This window comes from Macaca nemestrina, chromosome 4 (assembly GCF_043159975.1).
Source record: "Macaca nemestrina isolate mMacNem1 chromosome 4, mMacNem.hap1, whole genome shotgun sequence".
NCBI lineage: Eukaryota > Metazoa > Chordata > Mammalia > Primates > Cercopithecidae > Macaca > Macaca nemestrina.
The window spans coordinates 10,133,445-10,151,361 of record NC_092128.1 but is presented as its reverse complement, the minus strand read 5'-3'; the positions used below and the strand labels follow the sequence as shown (position 1 = coordinate 10,151,361).

The following is a 17,917-nucleotide window of genomic DNA, read 5'->3' as shown; positions in this document are numbered from 1 at the left end:
AAAACTTGCTTCCTCATATACAAAAGGGAAATGCTGGAAATGGACTATTCAAAATTACACAAAATGAAAATTAATCTGGAGAAAAACAAGTGACATTCCCACAAAACATATCATCTTTTAAATATCTGTAAAAAGCCATAAAGACTGATGAGAAAAGGAAGGGGAAAAAAAAGGGCAAAGTTGTGTTTTTAAAGAAGAAAAATTGGCCAGGCGCAGTGGCTCAAGCCTGTAATCCCAGCACTTTGGGAGGCCGAGACGGGCGGATCACGAGGTCAGGAGATCGAGACCATCCTGGCTAACACGGTGAAACTCCGTCTCTATGAAAAAATACAAAAAAAAAATCCTAGCCGGGCGAGGTGGCAGGCGCCTGTAGTCCCAGCTACTTGGGAGGCTGAGGCAGGAGAATGGCATAAACCCAGAAGGCGGAGCTTGCAGTGAGCTGAGATCCGGCCACTGCACTCCAGCCTGGGCAGCGAGATTCTGTCTCAAAAAAAAAAAAAAGAAGAAAAATTCAAGGCTTAGATTCTGTTGCAGTGTGTGAGCAATTAGGCTCCAGAAAGCCTAACACCCAATACTAATCTGGTGCTGGATTACGTTCGCTTAGGCACGCTAATACAACTATTTTTCTCTTTATGAGTTAATCTAACATTGTAGCTTGTTCTCTGAAGAAAAAAAATACATAATTTAAAATATGTAAACCACTTCTTAAAAAAAAAGTGACAATGAAATACAGAGAAAACAAGAATATTAACAAAAATAAAACCACCATTAGAAAACACATAAACTTTATTCAACTTGGATATAAAGAATAATTTTCTAAAACTCATTCAGAAGAGACAGAACATTTATCTCTATCTACCAGCACTACTATATTTTAAACTGTACTGAAAATACAAGCTGAAGTGGGTAGAAAAGACAGTTACAGCTCTTTTACAATTTGTCTTGCAGGCTGTTTTTGTTTTTTTTTTAATCAGAAAGCCTCCCCGCTCCCCGCCCCACCAAAAAATAAATAAATAAAGTATGTAGAAAAGAGAAAGAAGCTTCCGTTATAAAGACTGGAAAGAAGGCAAAACCATTAATAACTACAGACAGTATAATTACACAGCTGGAAAACTCCTAAGAATGTACTGAGAAACTGATAAACACGAAGACAATGCAGTAAGGTAGCAGGGTACAAAACAGAAGACAAAATGTGGAAAAGGCCCAACAGCAATAAGTTTAATACCTAGAAATACTCGACAAAAAATGTACAAGAGTTATATAAAGAAAACTTGGGAGGTAATTAAAGGACACAAAAAGAGAGGTGATGGTATGGTTAGTGAGACTTAACCCTTATATTTTAAAAAGAAGTTAGGTAATTTATAAATTTAATGGGATTCCAATAAACATACTGCTAATTTTTTAAAAAAAGAACTAGACAAACAGATTTTGAAATGTATATAGGCTGGGTACAGTGGCTCATGCCTGTAATCCCAGCACTTTGGGAGCCCAAGGTAGGAGGATCACTTGAGGCCAGGAGTTTAAGACCAGCCTAGGCAACACAGTGAGACCCTATCTCTAAAAAAGAAAAGAAAAAAAAGAAAAAGGAAACTAGCCAGCAATGGCGGTGCATGCTTGTAGTCCCAGCTACGCAGGAGGCTGAGATGGGAGAATAGCTTGAGCTCAGGAGGTGAAGGCTGCAGTGAGCCATGATTATGCCACTGCACCACTCCAGCCTGGGTGACAGAGCAAGACCCTGTCTATAAATAAATTAATTTATATAGAAAAACAAGAATTGCCAGGAGATGGCTGAATACCGCCTCATGAATAGACTAAAGGAACACAATGTTGAGAAACCCAAATACATATGGCAATAGGCAATGAAGGAAATATTTCAAGGTAGTGAAAGATGAACTTTTCAGTAAATGAAACAACTAGGCAACTTTGGAAGTGAGAGACAGAGCAAGACTCTGTCTCCAAAAAAAAAAAAAGTTTAAACTTTGCTTATGAGACTTTTATCAAATAAACCTGAAAAAAATTGCAACTCATATTTCAAAACACCTAATTTCCTGATTATATAAAAAGCTCCTAAGATTATCAAAAGACCTATAAGACCAAGAATAAAAATAGGCCAGGTGCGGTGGCTCACACCTGTAATCCTAGCACACAGCTAAGGTGGGTTATTACCTGAGGTCAGGAGTTTGAGACCAGCCTGGCCAACATGGTGAAACCCTGTCTCTACTAAAAATACGAATATGAGCCAGGCGAGGTGGTGCACGCCTGTAATCCCAGCTACTCAGAAGGCTGACGCGGGAGAATCACTTGAACCCAGGAGGCAGAGGTTGCAGTGAGCCGAGATTGCACTCCAGCCTGGGTGACAGAGCAAGACCCCTGTCTCACAAAAACAAAAAAAACAAAGAATAAAAATAGTTCACTCTTCAACATATAGGAAGATCCTACCCTCATTCAAAGGAATAAAACCCAGATATTAAAACAATGCTTATCACCTGTGGGAAGCAGAGATTAAAAAATAAAGAAAAACAAGAACTTAAAAATAATACTAAAAGCCATTTTTCACTTACAAAATCAACTTTAAAAATTAGTTTGGTAACACTTTCTATGGGCAGGGCTCTCTGACTTTGCTGGTAGGGTTTTAAGGTGCTGTATCCCTGTATGGCAGGTCATTTGGCAATACCTAAATAGAGTTTATCAGGTAAACTTAAACTTGTGTGAAATGGGTACAGATATCTGCAAGATAATTCACTGTAGCACTGTTACAGCATAAGGCTCAAAATAATCCAAATGGTCACCATTAGAGACCAGTCCAGTAAGTTCTGCAACCTCCTACAGCACAGGCTATGCAGCTATACAGATAAAGCTAATAGCTACAATATTAAATCCTATCTTTATCCCCAAAAAAGGGAAAAGCCTGAATGCTATGGCACCATTTAAATAAGATGGTCAGGAAAAAAAGAATATACTTGTCAAAGAAACTGTAAAAAAATAAATAAATAAAAGAGAACTAATAAAAGTGGTTAACTACTAATAAAAGTGGAAGGAGTGAGGTAAAAATTCGATGGATGGGGAACAGAAAATCATTGGGAGACTTCACTGTACACATTTTCACTTTTTTTTTTTTTTTTTTTAAAGAGATGGGGTCTCACTCTGTCACCCAGTTGGAGTACAGTGGCATGATCATAGCTCACTGTAGCCTCAAACTTTTGGGCTCAAGCAATCCTTCCACCTCTGCCTCCCAAAGCACTGGGATTAAAAGGATGAGCCACTGCGCCCAGCACATCTTCATATTAATACTTTTTAGAAATGTAAACCATGTGAATAATGACCTATTTTAAAAATCACAACAGGTAACAAGAGTCAGGTACCATTTTAACTATTTTCCACATATTAATTCATCTAATCCTCACAACAGCTCTATAAAGGAAGTAGTACCATATCCCCAAGATAGAGACCAGAAAACTAAAGCACAAAACGCTACATTTAACATACAATCGACCAGGCGCAGTAGCTCACGCCTGTAATCCCAACGCTCTGGGAGGCCGGGGCAGGTGGATCACTTGAGGTCAGGAGTTCAAGACCAGCCTGGCCAACATGGTGAAACCCCATCTCTACTAAAAATACAAAAATTAGCTGGACGTGGTGGTGGGCGCCTGTAATCCCAGCTACTCAGGAGGCTGAGACAGGAGAATCCTTTGAATCCAGCAGGCGGAGGCTGCAGTGAGCTGAAATCGCACCACTGCACTCCAGCCTGAGCAACAGAATGAGACTTCATCTCAAAAAAAAAAAAAAAAAAAAAAAATACAGTTATGTACTGCATAACATCTGAGTCAATGATGGACCGTATATACAATAGTGGTACCATGAGATCATAATATTGTATTTTTACTATACCTTTTCTATGTTTATTAATGATTTAAATATACAAATACTTGCCATTGTGTCACAACTGCCTCCAGTATCCAGTACAATGAGTGACATGCTTCAGGGTGTGTGGCCTAGGTGTGTCATGGGCTGTACCATCTAGGTTTGTGTAAGTACACTCTGTTTACACAATGCCAAAATCACCTAACAACACATTTCTCAGAATGCATCTCTGTCCATAATGCACGATTGTATGTATTTAATGATTTAGTAACTTATTTTACCTAAGAAAAATATACCATGTGTGGTATTTTGTCAAAGTTAATGTAAAGCAATGAAGTTCCTATGGAACTCATTAGGATTGAATGATGAAGACATTGGCTCTACCGTAAAAAGAAGTAAAAGTGGGCCTAGCAAAGTTGGACCCATGGCTACCAAATGCTACAAGGAGGCAGCCAGTTAGTCCCATGAAAGCCAACTTTATTAATAAAGTAAAATATTCCTCTCTTCTCCCCAGCTAGAATAATGAGATACGTAATAGGTTCAAGGTTCAAGTTAAAAAAAAAAAAAAAATTACTCATCTCTGAATAGCACAATAAAAAAACTCTTGTAATGTTTAAAAGTAGTGTCCTACTTCTATGGTTCATTTTTACAGCAAAAAACTTTACTAAATGCTACATCTATAAACAAAAAATTGGAAGGACCTTTCAGCAACTCCAAAATAGTGCTTCTACTCAATTCTTTAGGCATAGTGATATCTGCATGCAATTTACAATATTCTTAATAAAAACTGGATGTAATTCATAAATTGATGGTGTGTAAAGGGGAATTAAAATGAAATTCAAGACAACTATTTCAAGGGCTTAACTGTCCAATGGCTGAAGCAACAAATGGATGACTTACTAGGAATTTTTAAAACTACCAAATCAGGCCGGGCGCGGTGGCTCAAGCCTGTAATCCCAGCAATTTGGGAGGCCGAGGCGGGCGATCACAAGGTCAGGAGATCGAGACCACAGTGAAACCCCGTCTCTACTAAAAATACAAAAAATTAGCCGGGCGCGGTGGCGGGCGCCTGTAGTCCCAGCTACTCAGGAGGCTGAGGCAGGAGAATGGCGGGAACCCGGGAGGCGGAGCTTGCAGTGAGCCGAGATCGCACCACTGCACTCCAGCCTGGGCAACAGCGTGAGACTCCGTCTCAAAAAAAAAAAAAAAAAAAAAAAACTACCAAATCAATTTAAACCAGAATAGAAGTTGAGAACAAGAGCAAGGAGGTTACGATATAATGATAATTCTAAAAATCTACTTCAAGTTTTTCTATTTTAAGATAACTAAACCACTAATATGTCACACACAAAAACAAAACTTAACATTTCCAGACCAATTATACATCACTCAACACATTATCAGGTGCAGGAAAAATAAGCACAGCAAAAACTCAGGAGGAGGTGAGGTACAGTAGCTTGGACAAGCTTAAAAAGACGTATCATTGGTGAATGAGGAGGAATAAATCTGTCAATGGTAGGCATAGGAACTCAAAACAAAGCAATGTGGGGCCATTTAGTACAGGAGAAAACGATTTTACAATGGGTCAAAGGCCCTAAAGAAGTTACCATAGATAGACATACTAAAATACAATATGGGAAAAACCGAACTATAATAAGCAAACCACTCTAGGAAAATTAGGAACTATTAAATACATTTTCAAAATATGTGCCTCAAAAGTAGTTGATGCTTTTAAACTGCGCTTAAAAGTTTCAATTACCAGGAAAATTTACTAAGAAACCACATTCCCTAGAAATGCCAGGGGAAAAAAGTATTTTTGTATATACCATACTTAAATTTTCACTAAGAACATGTTATGTTTTACTTGTATTCAAATGCAGGTATTTTTTAAAAAAACAACTTACCCAGAGGGCAAAAAAAAATTTACACTAAATCGACAAGCACTTACCTGAACATTTTTTTGGCCAATTTCTTATTTAACACAATTTGTTCATCAATATCAGCAATGTTGCTCTGGGCTATCAGTTAGTTCATAATAATAGTTTTATTGTAAAACAGCTGCTTAGTTAGCACTTACGGGGAAAAAAAAAAAAATCACTGACCTGAATTCTGTATTAGTGGAAAATAGTAGTCCAAATGAAATACATACAAAAGATTTCAGAGCAATCCTCAAGCAACAAAGTAAAAATAATAATACTGAGATCTAAAGACTTTTGAAAGTAACTACAGGATTAACTGATAAATTCTAGTTGTAATAAATGATAGCACTCTCCAAGCTGGTTTTAAAACATAATTCCACAACAAAGATAGAAAATGAAAACGTACAATAATTGCACTTACGATGTAGGAAGCAGTCATATTTAAAACATCGCCTACAGAAAAGCGTATGAAAGGAGTGTAAGCTTTGCTCTCTCTGAACAGATTTAGCGTTTGGTCCATCTATGTTGGGGGTACATTCAGGAGGAAGTGCGCCTGGGAGCTGCTGTTCGGTGAGTTCTTTATATCTGACATTAACCAAGAAAAATTTAAGTAAACATGAAACAAAAATCACTTTTTTGAAAACAGTTTCTAAAAGGTTTCCATGTGTTACTTTTAATGTTCATCTTGCCTAAAACATATAGGAATGGCTCTAACCTACAACAATCTTTATTTAGATAAAGAGCCAACTAAATATTGTGCATGGTGTTACAAAGAATCAAATTCATTGATATGATTCAAATATATCATGGAAAAGGATATATCAGTTTTAACTAAACACCAAATTTTGCTATCAGTATCCAGATAATTTTCCTGTAAATCTACCACTGTAAATTTTATGTGCATATGTGTGTTTATGTGTAGATATAAATTATTTATTCTATCTACAGGAAATACTTTGTAATGCAGAGTACCACAGGTACATATGTTGCTTCAAGTATCTTGCAAACACTGTAAATAAAGTGTAGTGGCTCATCCACTACATTGATTCCATTTGTAATAAACCAAGAGTTACATACCACACAGGGCAAGATTGCCTCAAAGGAACATATCTTACTTTTCCTTTAGTTCTTCTGCTGTGCCCTTATCTGGAAACATCGAGGAAATGGCTTCAAAAATTTTATCAGAAGGAAATTTCCGAGGTGGGCGGCTTTCTTTATCTAAACAGGAGAATATGAAAGGAAAAAAAGAATGGAAGTAAACAAATTGTCGATCTTTAATTTTCTCCACCCAACTACGTCTCTGTAACAAAGTTGATTTTCTAAGAAATTTCATCTCAATTTTGTGTTTCACTTACTTCTCACATACTTTACATGTGTCTGTGGAATACCAGTCGGTCAAAAACAAAATTCAAATATGAAAAGCTTTAAGAACACTGGGAAGCAGAAAACCTAGGTTCCACTCCCAGCTCTGCTACTAACTGATTTTTGTGACAGAGTGATCACTTTACCTCTTGGGTCTGTTTACTCATCTGTAAAATGAAGGAGCAGAACTAGATGATCAATAAGGTACCTTTTTGTTATTTTCTCTTTTTCAAATATGCTTCTTAGAAATTGCTATTTCACCCGCCAAATTATTCTATGCTGCTTTAACACGAGCTTTGCCAAGTAGAGAACACCAGCTATTGTCTGTTTCTTCCCAATAGTGTAATCTTATAAGTTACTTAACCTCTCTAAATCTATCCCCTCAAATAGAAAATGGATCTGATAATAACATCCACCTCATGAAGCCGTTATGAGGATTAAGTGAGCTGGTGCACATGAAGTGATTAGTACACAACTTGTACATAGTGAATATCAATATGTTATATATTATAATGATGCCCAGAGAAGCACACAAAAAATTATGTTCTTTGCTAGCCAAAGGAAACAGAGACACTCAAGTGAAGATAATGTTGCAAGTAATATGCTTTTTTCTTTCTTTCTTTTATCCTTTTTAAGGCAGGGTCTCACTCTGTCACCCAGCCAGATTGTGAAGTGGCACAATCACAGCTCATTGCAACCTACACACCTCCTGGGCTCAAGCAATCACCCTGCCTCATGTTTTTACTTTTTAGTAGAGATGGGGTCTCACTATGTTGCCCAGGCTGGTCTTGAACTCCTGGGCTCAAGCAATCTGCCCACCTTAGCCTCCCAAAATGCTAGGATTACAGGGTTAGCCACCTTGCCTGGCCATAATATGCTAATTTGGATTATACTGCTATCAGTGTGACATTCAGCAAAGAAAAAGAGAAAGAAGAAACTAAGCTCTACTTCTACTCTTTCTACTGTTTTTGAAAGAAAGCTGTAATGGCTACACAGAATCCTAATAAACAGGCATACCATCTCGGTGATCCTCCAGATCTTTCTGTTTTTCTTCTCTTTCTTCAGGATCGTCTCCATCATCATCATCATCATCATCATTATATTGACCAAGGGCATTGACCAACTCCACAAAAATTTCATCATTTATAAACCCACATTCTGAAATGCATCAAATGTCAGAAACACACAGGGGAAGTAGTAATGTCAAAAGTTTATGTATCCTTTTTCTACTTGGACAAAACAGGCATAGATAGCCTAGTAACTAGCACTAAAACATTATTATTGAAATGAGGGGAGGAAAAGAGAAGATCATTTTCAAGACTGGCGTTAGGCAAAGTTAGGAAGGAAAATTATCTTTAATACCTGCTACTTTCTGTTGAATAGCCCCTCCCCAAAAGTTTCTAGTAGAAAACTGAATTCTCTAGGAACTGATTGTGGCTTTAGCCTCCTCCCAAACAATGGATCTGTCCTTTAACTGATGACTTCAGATCCTGCTTTCTGCTGATAATGACAGTGGATGATGACATTACAAATATTATCCTTTCAGACACTTTAACAGGGCCTCCTGGACACAAAAAACTGAAACCATGACTCTAATGATTGAATTTCAGGTACTGTAGTCCCTAGAGGAACAGTATTTTTGAACAGTAGGGGCTGCTGGAGCCCCCACATGCCACAGCAGAGCCCCAATCCTAATTAATTTTATTACTAAAGAATCTTAAAATCTACATACACTCAATTTCTATTTAATTTACATGTTACTGTCATTATAATTTATGTTATAACCAACTATGCGTAATTATCAGGTAGCAAACATGATCCTCCTAATTTTCCCAAAAATAATTAGGGAAAATACTGAAAATCTCAGGCCTGGGCCCAGGTTCAGTCCCTTATAGTTCAGTGCAAAACTTAATTTTAATATTAAAATTTTTCTCATGCCCTATGCCTTATAAACAAAATTATCTCTCAATTCTTTAGCCCCTTTTTCCAAGAGAAGAAGCATATGGCTCACCTCTATCCCCGTGTACTTTTCCATCATAATTTTTTATTAGTTCTTCAATGAAAGTACCATCCTGGTCTAAAACTTCATCTCCCATATACGGAATGTTATGTAAAACAGTTTCATCTTCCACCTAAAAATAAGAAAAAACAAATTTAAAAAGCAGGTTTATTCTAAGTATCAAATGTGAAATAACTAAAGTACAACCTTTTTTTCATATGTAGATGTCTTTACCCAGTTCTCCAGATTTAAAATACTAGTCAGAGAGCAAACTCTAAAATGTATCAAAGAATAAAAAGACTCCTCTCGCCAATAAGCATATCTGAGAAAACTGTTGACAGGAAAAAATTTTGATTCAAGAAAAAATACTGCACTTAGTCTGTCATCAATTATTAAAACTTACCATTATTTTACATACCTCTAAGAAAGAAAAAGATGCTCTAGATTAAGAGAAGACATCATCCGTTTGTTTTTCTGTTTTTTGTTTTTAATTTGAGACAAGTGTCTTACTATGCTGCCCAGTCTGGTCTCGAACTCCTGAGCTCAAGTGATCCGCCCGCCTTGGCTCCCAAAGTGCTGGGATGACAGGTGTCTGGCACCATGAGCCACCATGCCCAGCCATCATCGGTTTTAAGGCACACTTTAGATGTTAATACAGGATGATGAAATATGGTATATCAAGATCCATATAGACCCATCCCAAAAAACGACCATAAGACTCCCAAATTCCACTTGATGATCTGGTTATTAAAACAGCCATTAACTTGTAATAGTTTAAGGTAAAATGAAAAAAAAAAAATTAAGACATCCAATATAATTCTAGGGATGGAGAGTATTGATAGTCCATTAAAGTTTATGCCAAAAGGATATGTACTTATATGTAAAATAAGAACATTCTACAAAAACATAAAATATTTCAATATTTAGATGAATGAGATGAATATCAAAGTTGACAGTGCTAGTAAAGATGACAGGTGAGTTTTTATCAAGCTTTGGAAGACAACAGAGAAGAAGAGCCAATCAAAGAAAAGTTAAGAGAGAACAGAATACTTAAGAATACAAGGGAAAGAAAGCTGACATTCATGGGAGGAAGAGCATTTCCAATGAAGAATAAAAATGACAGTAATCATAGATAAAGACTGGACAGTTCTGAAGCACACGTTTAAAAAGACTAATTCCAAGTGAAGACAAGTCTAAATCTTAAGAGGCCTTTGAAAAGGATATTGGTTAAAAACAGAATTTTAGAAAGATAATTCTGACAAGCAGAATCGGACTGGCTATGCCTGACTGGGAGGACACAGCAGCTCTTTAAAGAGTGAGATGGCGCAGGCTGGGCCCGGCACTGTGATCATGGCCCACAGGGAAGAACACGCTGGAAAAGGCCATACATGGGACTACTAGCAGGCAGGATATGTGGGAAAAAATCTCAAATAATCCCTAGGTAACAAATTTAGGACAACTGGAGAGTTCATAAAGATAACAGTACCATAGACAGACAAGGAAAAGTGGGATAAAAGGGTAATTAAAATGCAGATTTTAATGTACCCATATATTCAAATTCAAGATTATGTACACAGTAGAGGCCTGTTTTCATCTCATTTCACTTGCACTATCTCATTTAAACTAGGGGTTGATTTCTTTATATCTAAGCCAAAATTAAGTGACACTTACATATTTTGTCTTTTCAATCATATCCACATCATCCTGCTCACCAAAACATATCCTAGTTATAATAAAGATTGTGTGCCTAATCTGCTTTGGTCAGCAAAATCAGACAGGGTCTGGCTCTGTCACCCAGGCTGGACCAGCAAAATCCACGGATGATTCATAAATTATATCTAATGAAAAATTTAAATACCATATTCTTCCAGAATTTCAGTCTGTGAAAACATGAAACTTCCCTCAAGGTCGTGCAATGTAATTCTCAAACTACACTCAAATTTATACAACTACAGAAGAGGAACTGAAGCTGACAATCTTCTGTACAAAGTTACTAAAAAATTCCCTAAAGCAGTTCACCAAGGACTTCCATCAACATTTTACTAGCCTTTCCACTTTATATACCAATTAAGTAATACAACTATATATTTTTTATTTAGCAATGCAAGTCAAGAACACATGCTTCAGTTTCTCTTTAGCATTTTATTACAAAAGCTGCTGGGTCAGAGTTAGCAATGGAAATATATTTCAGCTCATGTTTTATAAGCCCTATGAAATTATATAATGTACATTATCACAATAAAATGCCACCTAAATTGTTTTTAACAGTAAGTTCTCAATTAACAAAAACCCAAAGTCAGATTTAGACTATAGGACACTGACTTTTTTAAGGATAAGAACTATAAGCTTCATTCCTTTTTTGTTTGTTTGTTTTTGAGACAGGGTCTGGCTGTCACCCAGGCTGGAGTGCAATGGCACAATCTCAGCTCACTACAACCTCCGCCTCCCTCAAGCCATCCTTCCACCTCAGCCTCCTGAGTAGCTTGTGACTACTGACATGCACCACATCCAGCTAATTTTTGGTGTTTTTTTTGAGGAGACAGCGTTTCGCCATATTGCCCAGGTGGATCTCCAATTCCCGGACTCAAGTGATCAGTCTGCCTCAGCCTCCCAAAGTGCTGGGATTACAAGCATGAGCCACAATGCCCAGTCCATCTTTTAAATCTTTTTAATCCTAGGTATGGTTACTGCTTAACACTTTTCCTTTGGAGAATACAGGAAAAGAGTAATACTGCACAGGCCTTAAAGAAACTATATTAATCAATTTTTAAAAATTACTTCAAGTGTTATTTTGATAGCTTTTCAGAATTTATACTGTCTTGATTCACCTTGACAATAAAATTATCTATGCTTTTTTATTTCAAATAAGTTATCAAATAAGCAGAAGATATCTTATTTACATACCATAAAATTCTGCTGTAGGGGAGACCAAGAATACATTATGGGTACTGAAGCAACTGCATTCAGAGTCTTTAATGGGATGACTTGTGTTGGAAAATCCAAGTCACTGGTCACCGAACACTAAAACAGAAAAAATAAAATTGACTCTTAAAAGGACAACCTTAAGCTGTAGCCATCATATTGTAAAGAGATGCTGCCTACCTAAATATTTAATTTTGAAAGTAAAGTCCTTACCTAGGACAGTAAAGTGGTCATATAAACCAAATAGGATTCTCTCTTTTCTCTCTTTTACTTAGGGTGAAAAAATGCTTCAAATTTTCCAAATGTTCAAAACCTCCAACCCTTCCCATACTTACCAATATCAGTAAGAATCAAAAACTGTACTTATGTGAGATTCAGCAATCTGATTAACTGCTCCATGCTTTTGCTAGACATTTATTTCCTAGCTCATCCTTCATTTCTCTTACATTCCAACCACACAGAATAATAATATATATACCAAATAAACCACTTAAATCTTACTTAACAAGAATAAGAAAACCTGTTAGGTTAATCTTCCTTATCTTTATCTTCCTTTTTAAAAATCTAAGTGTCAACTGCTGATATTATCAGATGATACATAAATATTAAGGGTAATGGGTTTGTGTTTCAATCACAACAAAGTAAATTCAAATCTATTCTGCAAAACTGTAATCTCTGAATTATAATATTAGCTAATTACTAAGTACTTTTTATGTGCTAGGCTATTTTAAACACATTACATGTCTTCTATTTAATCCTCATTATAACACTGTAAGATGGATACTATTCTTAGCCCCCATTTTACAGGTGAGAAAACTATAGAAAAGAAAGGATAAGTAGCTTGCCCAAGATTGCACATGGTTCTCGGGCTAGAATGTAAACTCCAAAAGTCTGACTCTGGAGCCCCTGCTCTTCCCGCTCCTCACATTGCCATGATGCCGTACTGCTATAATGTGTCAGTGCACATAGTCCCTTGAAACACCATATTTCATACAATCTATGATGACAGCAATTTCAAGGTATACCATTGTGTTCTGTATCACTAAGAAAAAAGTGCTGCCAACTAAACAAAGATATAATCCGTTCTTATCATAGTGATTCTAAGATGCATGTTGGTTTTGAATGTTAAATGTGAAAAATTTTGCATCTTTGATTCTCTGAAATATGGCAAAACTCTGTGCCCAAATAACCACAGCACTTTTCACCCTGTCTACAAATCCGAGATTCCTTAAAGAGTACTACTGCCCAAGTGTAAGTCCTCCAGAGCCTTCTCAAAAATATCCTAGACATACATTCATAATCCACAATCAATGAAAATAGAGCAAAAAAAGAAGTGTAGTAAAATGAAACTGAAAAATCATATATATATACACACATACATATTAAATGTTTAAATTTTTTATTTAAAATGTCTTAAGAATAGCAGAACAAGGTGTGGTGAAATTCAGAGTAGAAATCTGGCATATGCGCCACACCTGACCCTCAGCATTGGGTTGCATCAGGCCAGTGGGATAATCTCTCAATCATCACAGTCACTGCAGCACAAAAATAATTCCTTCCTTAGTGAAAGTAAAGGTTTAAGGATGGAGTAGTTAGAAAGAACTGTGACAGTGATTCATCCATTAATTTGCTTTCCAAAAAGGCAAAGATAAAGATCATAATACTAATAAGGCTCATAACCCAAGTAAACAAGACGGTGTGAACAGTTTACTAACACTCCAGAGCCCATAATCTTTCCCCTTCCTGCTATTTGGCCTCTGATACAATCCTTCATCCATCCATCCATCCAATATTGCAATAAAAACAGCAGTTAACATTTATTGAGCACGTACTATATTGCAGGCACTGTGCTAAGTGCTTATATACATTATCTTAATTATTCATTACAACCTTATGATATAGTTTTAGCATCAAAACTTCACAAATGAGGACACTGAGGTTCAGAGAAGTTATATAATTTGTCTAGTCAGAAAGGTAGCAAATTACAAAACCAGGATTAAAACCTGGATTTAAAGTCTGACTGCAACACCCGTGAGCTTAATTAATTGCTGCACTGTAGTTCTTGCCCTTGCAATGCTCATGGGGTAAAAGAACAATTACAGCCACGCAGTACTCACTATATAAACCAGAGACATGGCTGGGCACAGTGGCTCAAGTGTACAATCTCAGCACTTTGGCAGGCCAAGATGGGCAGATCATTTGAGCCCAGAAGTTCAAGACCAGCCTGGGCAACATGGGGAAACCCTGTCTCTACTAAAAACACAAAAAAATTAGCCCAGCAAGGTGGCACGTGCCTGTGGTCCCAGCTACTTGAGGGTCTGAGGTGGGAGGATCACTTGAGCCTGGGAGGCAAAGGCTGCAGTGAGCTGTGATCAGCACCACTGCACTCTAAGCCTGGGTGACAAGAGTGAGACCCTGCCTCAAAAAAAAAAAAAATAAAATAGAGACATATGACAATGTAATAGGAGCATTTCCTCCAACAACAACTTATTAGTACTACCAAGTCTTCTTTCCTTCTTTCTACTTAACTGGGAAAATTTGGGGGTGGAGGTGCTTATAATTACTGAATATAATGAATATAATTAGTGATACTGATAGTATCAAATACTATCCAGTGACTTAAAGTACAAAACAATTTTCATTTCTTAAAAAGAAAATTCTGATTTTTTTTACATTTGGCAGGAATAAATTAATTCTGTGGCTTCTGAAGGAAGAAGTGCTTTTAAAGCTTAAGGGGGAGTGGGCTGCCTCTCCAACTCTGACTTATTCACCTGCTTTAACACCTAATTCCAAAGTCGCACATAAGGGTTAGAGAATGAATATTGTTTTCAACTACGAGAAAGAAGGAGCATTGGCTTTGCTTCATCTATGGTTGTTCTAGTGATATAGCAAATACTCTGCAAATCCTGAATGAAGTCAGCTGATTTTTCCCATTAACAGAAAGAACTTATGGAAGCACAGAAAATATTAAGGCACAGGCTGCAGCACTACATACTACTTCCAATCCCATACCTCTGTCATACCCCAGTATCCCATCGCCTCAGTTCTGAGTCATGCGAGAGTCACTAAGAAACAAGAAATAAGCTCTCTGAGGGCAAAAGCAGCTGAGCCAAGTGTGGCTTCACCTCTATCTTGAAACGATACTCAGCACAGTGTCTCAAAAAAACAGTAGGCACTCAAAAAATGTTTCTGGAATGAACAGACTACATTTGATGACTTTCTCTAATGGAGACTTCAATTTCTGTTTAAAGCTAAGAGAGCACCTATTTAGAAAACTGACGGTCTACCCCCACCTCATTATATTTCTAGTATCTCTAGAAACCTATCCCATTCTTTAACTATTAACCGTGACTATTAACCATATTCCTTTCATTTATGAAATATTCAAATGCAAAAGCATTTGTTGGTAAAAACAAATGTGGGATTCTTATTTATTGACTTACAGAAAAATTACTCAAAAATCCCAGTTACTTACCAGCAACTTATTTTTCTTTGAAAATGTATCATCCTTGACAGTTTACATAATTAAGTCTCATGTCACTCAGAGTAGTGAAAAGAATTTTTACCTCATGGGTCTCCACATTTCAGCTGGTCAGAGCCATGTGTCCTGGACTCAGGAACTTACTAGGAGACCTTTATCAACAAATTAGATTCTCTAATTCCAGTTCCAACTTGAGGATCACACAAGGAAGTTAGAGATGATTCTTCATCAATGGTTTAAAAAAAAGGGGCAGGGGCTAGATTCATTACCAAGGATGCTACATTTTCAGAGAAACACAGTTTACTGGTAAGTAACCAGGTTCCTCTGAGGATGGATAGACTTACATCAACCAGCTGGTACAATAGGCGACTGTGTGGCTGGACCACTGGGAGCTGGAGAGGGAAGTCAAGCCAAAAATAGTAGTTGTAGGAGTACACAACCAAACTGAGACTCTTGGCAGAAGGCTGGTTCCAAGTAAAAACTGTGTTATGGAAAATCGTAGAGGGAAGAGCAGGTGAATGGCCTGCAGGGAAGGGAAAGAAATTAACACACCCTACTATGTGCCAAGCACTGTGCTAGAGACTTTACCAAAGTTAGCTTCTTTAAATTTCACAACTACCCTGTGAGGTAGGTATGACTCCCCATTTTACAGCAGGACATCCCAAAGATAACAGTCATGGCCATCCTGCCTCTGAATAACCTTTAACATGATAAGGGCTAAGTCCAACTTTCATATAGGGGAAAATATGCAATCAGTTAGCCAAGTAAAAAATATTCTCGGATACTGGTTGGTCCATTTATTTCATGCCAGAGACACAGTGAACTGTTGACATTGTCTAACATCCTGTAGCCTGTCCATGTGACAACAGCGAGGAAGGTGCAGGAAGGTCGGCACTCCAGGAGAGGAAGAGTCAGAAGAAAGCATCAGCTGCCACCAAGTCTAGAGAAAAGCTGGGGGTGATTTCTGAAACTACCCTATATTCTGCAGGATTTGAGGAAAGAAAAGATAATACACCCAAGTTTTAAATTAGCTAGCCCTTCTGGTGAAAATGACCATGTATATAATTTAAGTTCAGGCTACTTTTACGCAAAGGAAGCACTGAAGAAAAACTGCAATGAGATAAATAGCAAATTTGGATAAACAGAAGCTCAATAATGGAAGTGAATTCATAATCAGGTTGAGAAGGCAAAATAGGGGAAGGGTGACTGAAGAAGACACTTGAAAAGAAATGAGTGGCTCCTACAGGAGAGAGGCAGAAATAAAAATGGAAGAAAAAACCCTGTAAAGGCATCAACACAGATGTATTTAATGAAAGCAACTAATCGAGTGTTGGAGTTAAGGAATGAAAAAGAGTAATTCATATCAGATTGTAAATTATTTCAGTTTGTGTTGTTAAGTATTTGTTACAGACTGATTCCAGATTGGGTGAAGAACCTCTACCCTACAACACAAGGGTATTTGCTTCTCAGTTCACTTTTATCCTGTAAGTGACGGTTTCTACATTCTAAGGGGCAGGGGATGATAACGCAGCATTTAACATAGGACATTTGGAATACAATATCAGAAAGTTTAGACCCCTTTTATTTTTGAGACAGGGTCTAGCTCTGTTGCCAAGGTTAGAGTGCAGTGGTGCAATCATGGCTCACTGCAGCCTCAAACTCCTGGGCTCAAGTGATTATCTCACCTCAGCCTCCCAAGTAGCTGGGACTACAGGTACGTGTCACCACACCTGGCTAATTTTTTTATTTTTTTTATTGAGATAGTATCTCACTATGTTGCCCAGGCTCAGAGGAAATTTAGATCCTTAAAGCTCTTCCTTGCATCCTACCTTCAGAAGCTGGGCCCTGAATGAAAGGAATAACAAACATGCAAACCTAGTTAATCCTAGGTTAAAACCCTGAAAGGCTGTTAAGGTAAATCATTCCCTCATCTGCAGCTTTGCGGAAAAACTCCAGTTTTGCTAAGTACTGGAGATCAGAAACAGAATAATCATCACAGGACATAGGCACTCAAAAAAGTACATGAAGCAGGTAACAAGAGCGATGTTCATCCATCACATGTAAACTCAAATTTCTAATTCAATAACACTCCTGTGAGTAGAAACAGAACAATTTCTGTCACTGGGGGGAAAATAAGTGAAATGTAACAGAGAGTATTATATAAATCTATAGTTTATATAGGCTGTGGCAGTAAAATGGTTTTGAAGCCTTGCTAAAATCAAGGGCTTAATACTATAAAGTAGGAGAGGTTCGAGTTCAAGTGAATGGGCAAGGCCAGGCACAGTGGCTCAGGCCTGTAATCCCAGCACTCTGGGAGGCTGAAGTGGGCGGATCACTTGAGGTCAGGAGTTCAAGACCAGCCTGGCCAACATG

At 37.4% G+C, this 17,917-nt stretch overlaps 1 protein-coding gene and 1 pseudogene across 14 annotated transcripts in view; one reads left to right on the top strand and one right to left on the bottom strand.

The window, feature by feature from the left end:
* Positions 1-17,917, bottom strand: part of LOC105474849 (enhancer of zeste 2 polycomb repressive complex 2 subunit) — a 79,504-nt gene that overhangs the window by 13,568 nt on the left and 48,019 nt on the right. For 12 of the 14 annotated variants that reach the window (XM_071094296.1, XM_071094300.1, XM_071094302.1 and 9 more), the window contains 5 exons: positions 12,046-12,162; positions 9,154-9,274; positions 8,160-8,300; positions 6,896-6,998; positions 6,202-6,365 (listed from right to left, as the gene is read on the bottom strand). In XM_071094296.1, the coding sequence (XP_070950397.1) occupies positions 6,202-6,365; positions 6,896-6,998; positions 8,160-8,300; positions 9,154-9,274; positions 12,046-12,162 (646 nt within the window). Of the gene's footprint in view, positions 1-6,201; positions 6,366-6,895; positions 6,999-8,159; positions 8,301-9,153; positions 9,275-12,045; positions 12,163-15,888; positions 16,068-17,917 lie in introns of all 14 variants that reach the window. The other 2 variants (XM_071094299.1, XM_071094301.1) reach the window with 2 other exon arrangements.
* LOC112425412 (U7 small nuclear RNA) lies at positions 915-983 on the top strand (annotated as a pseudogene).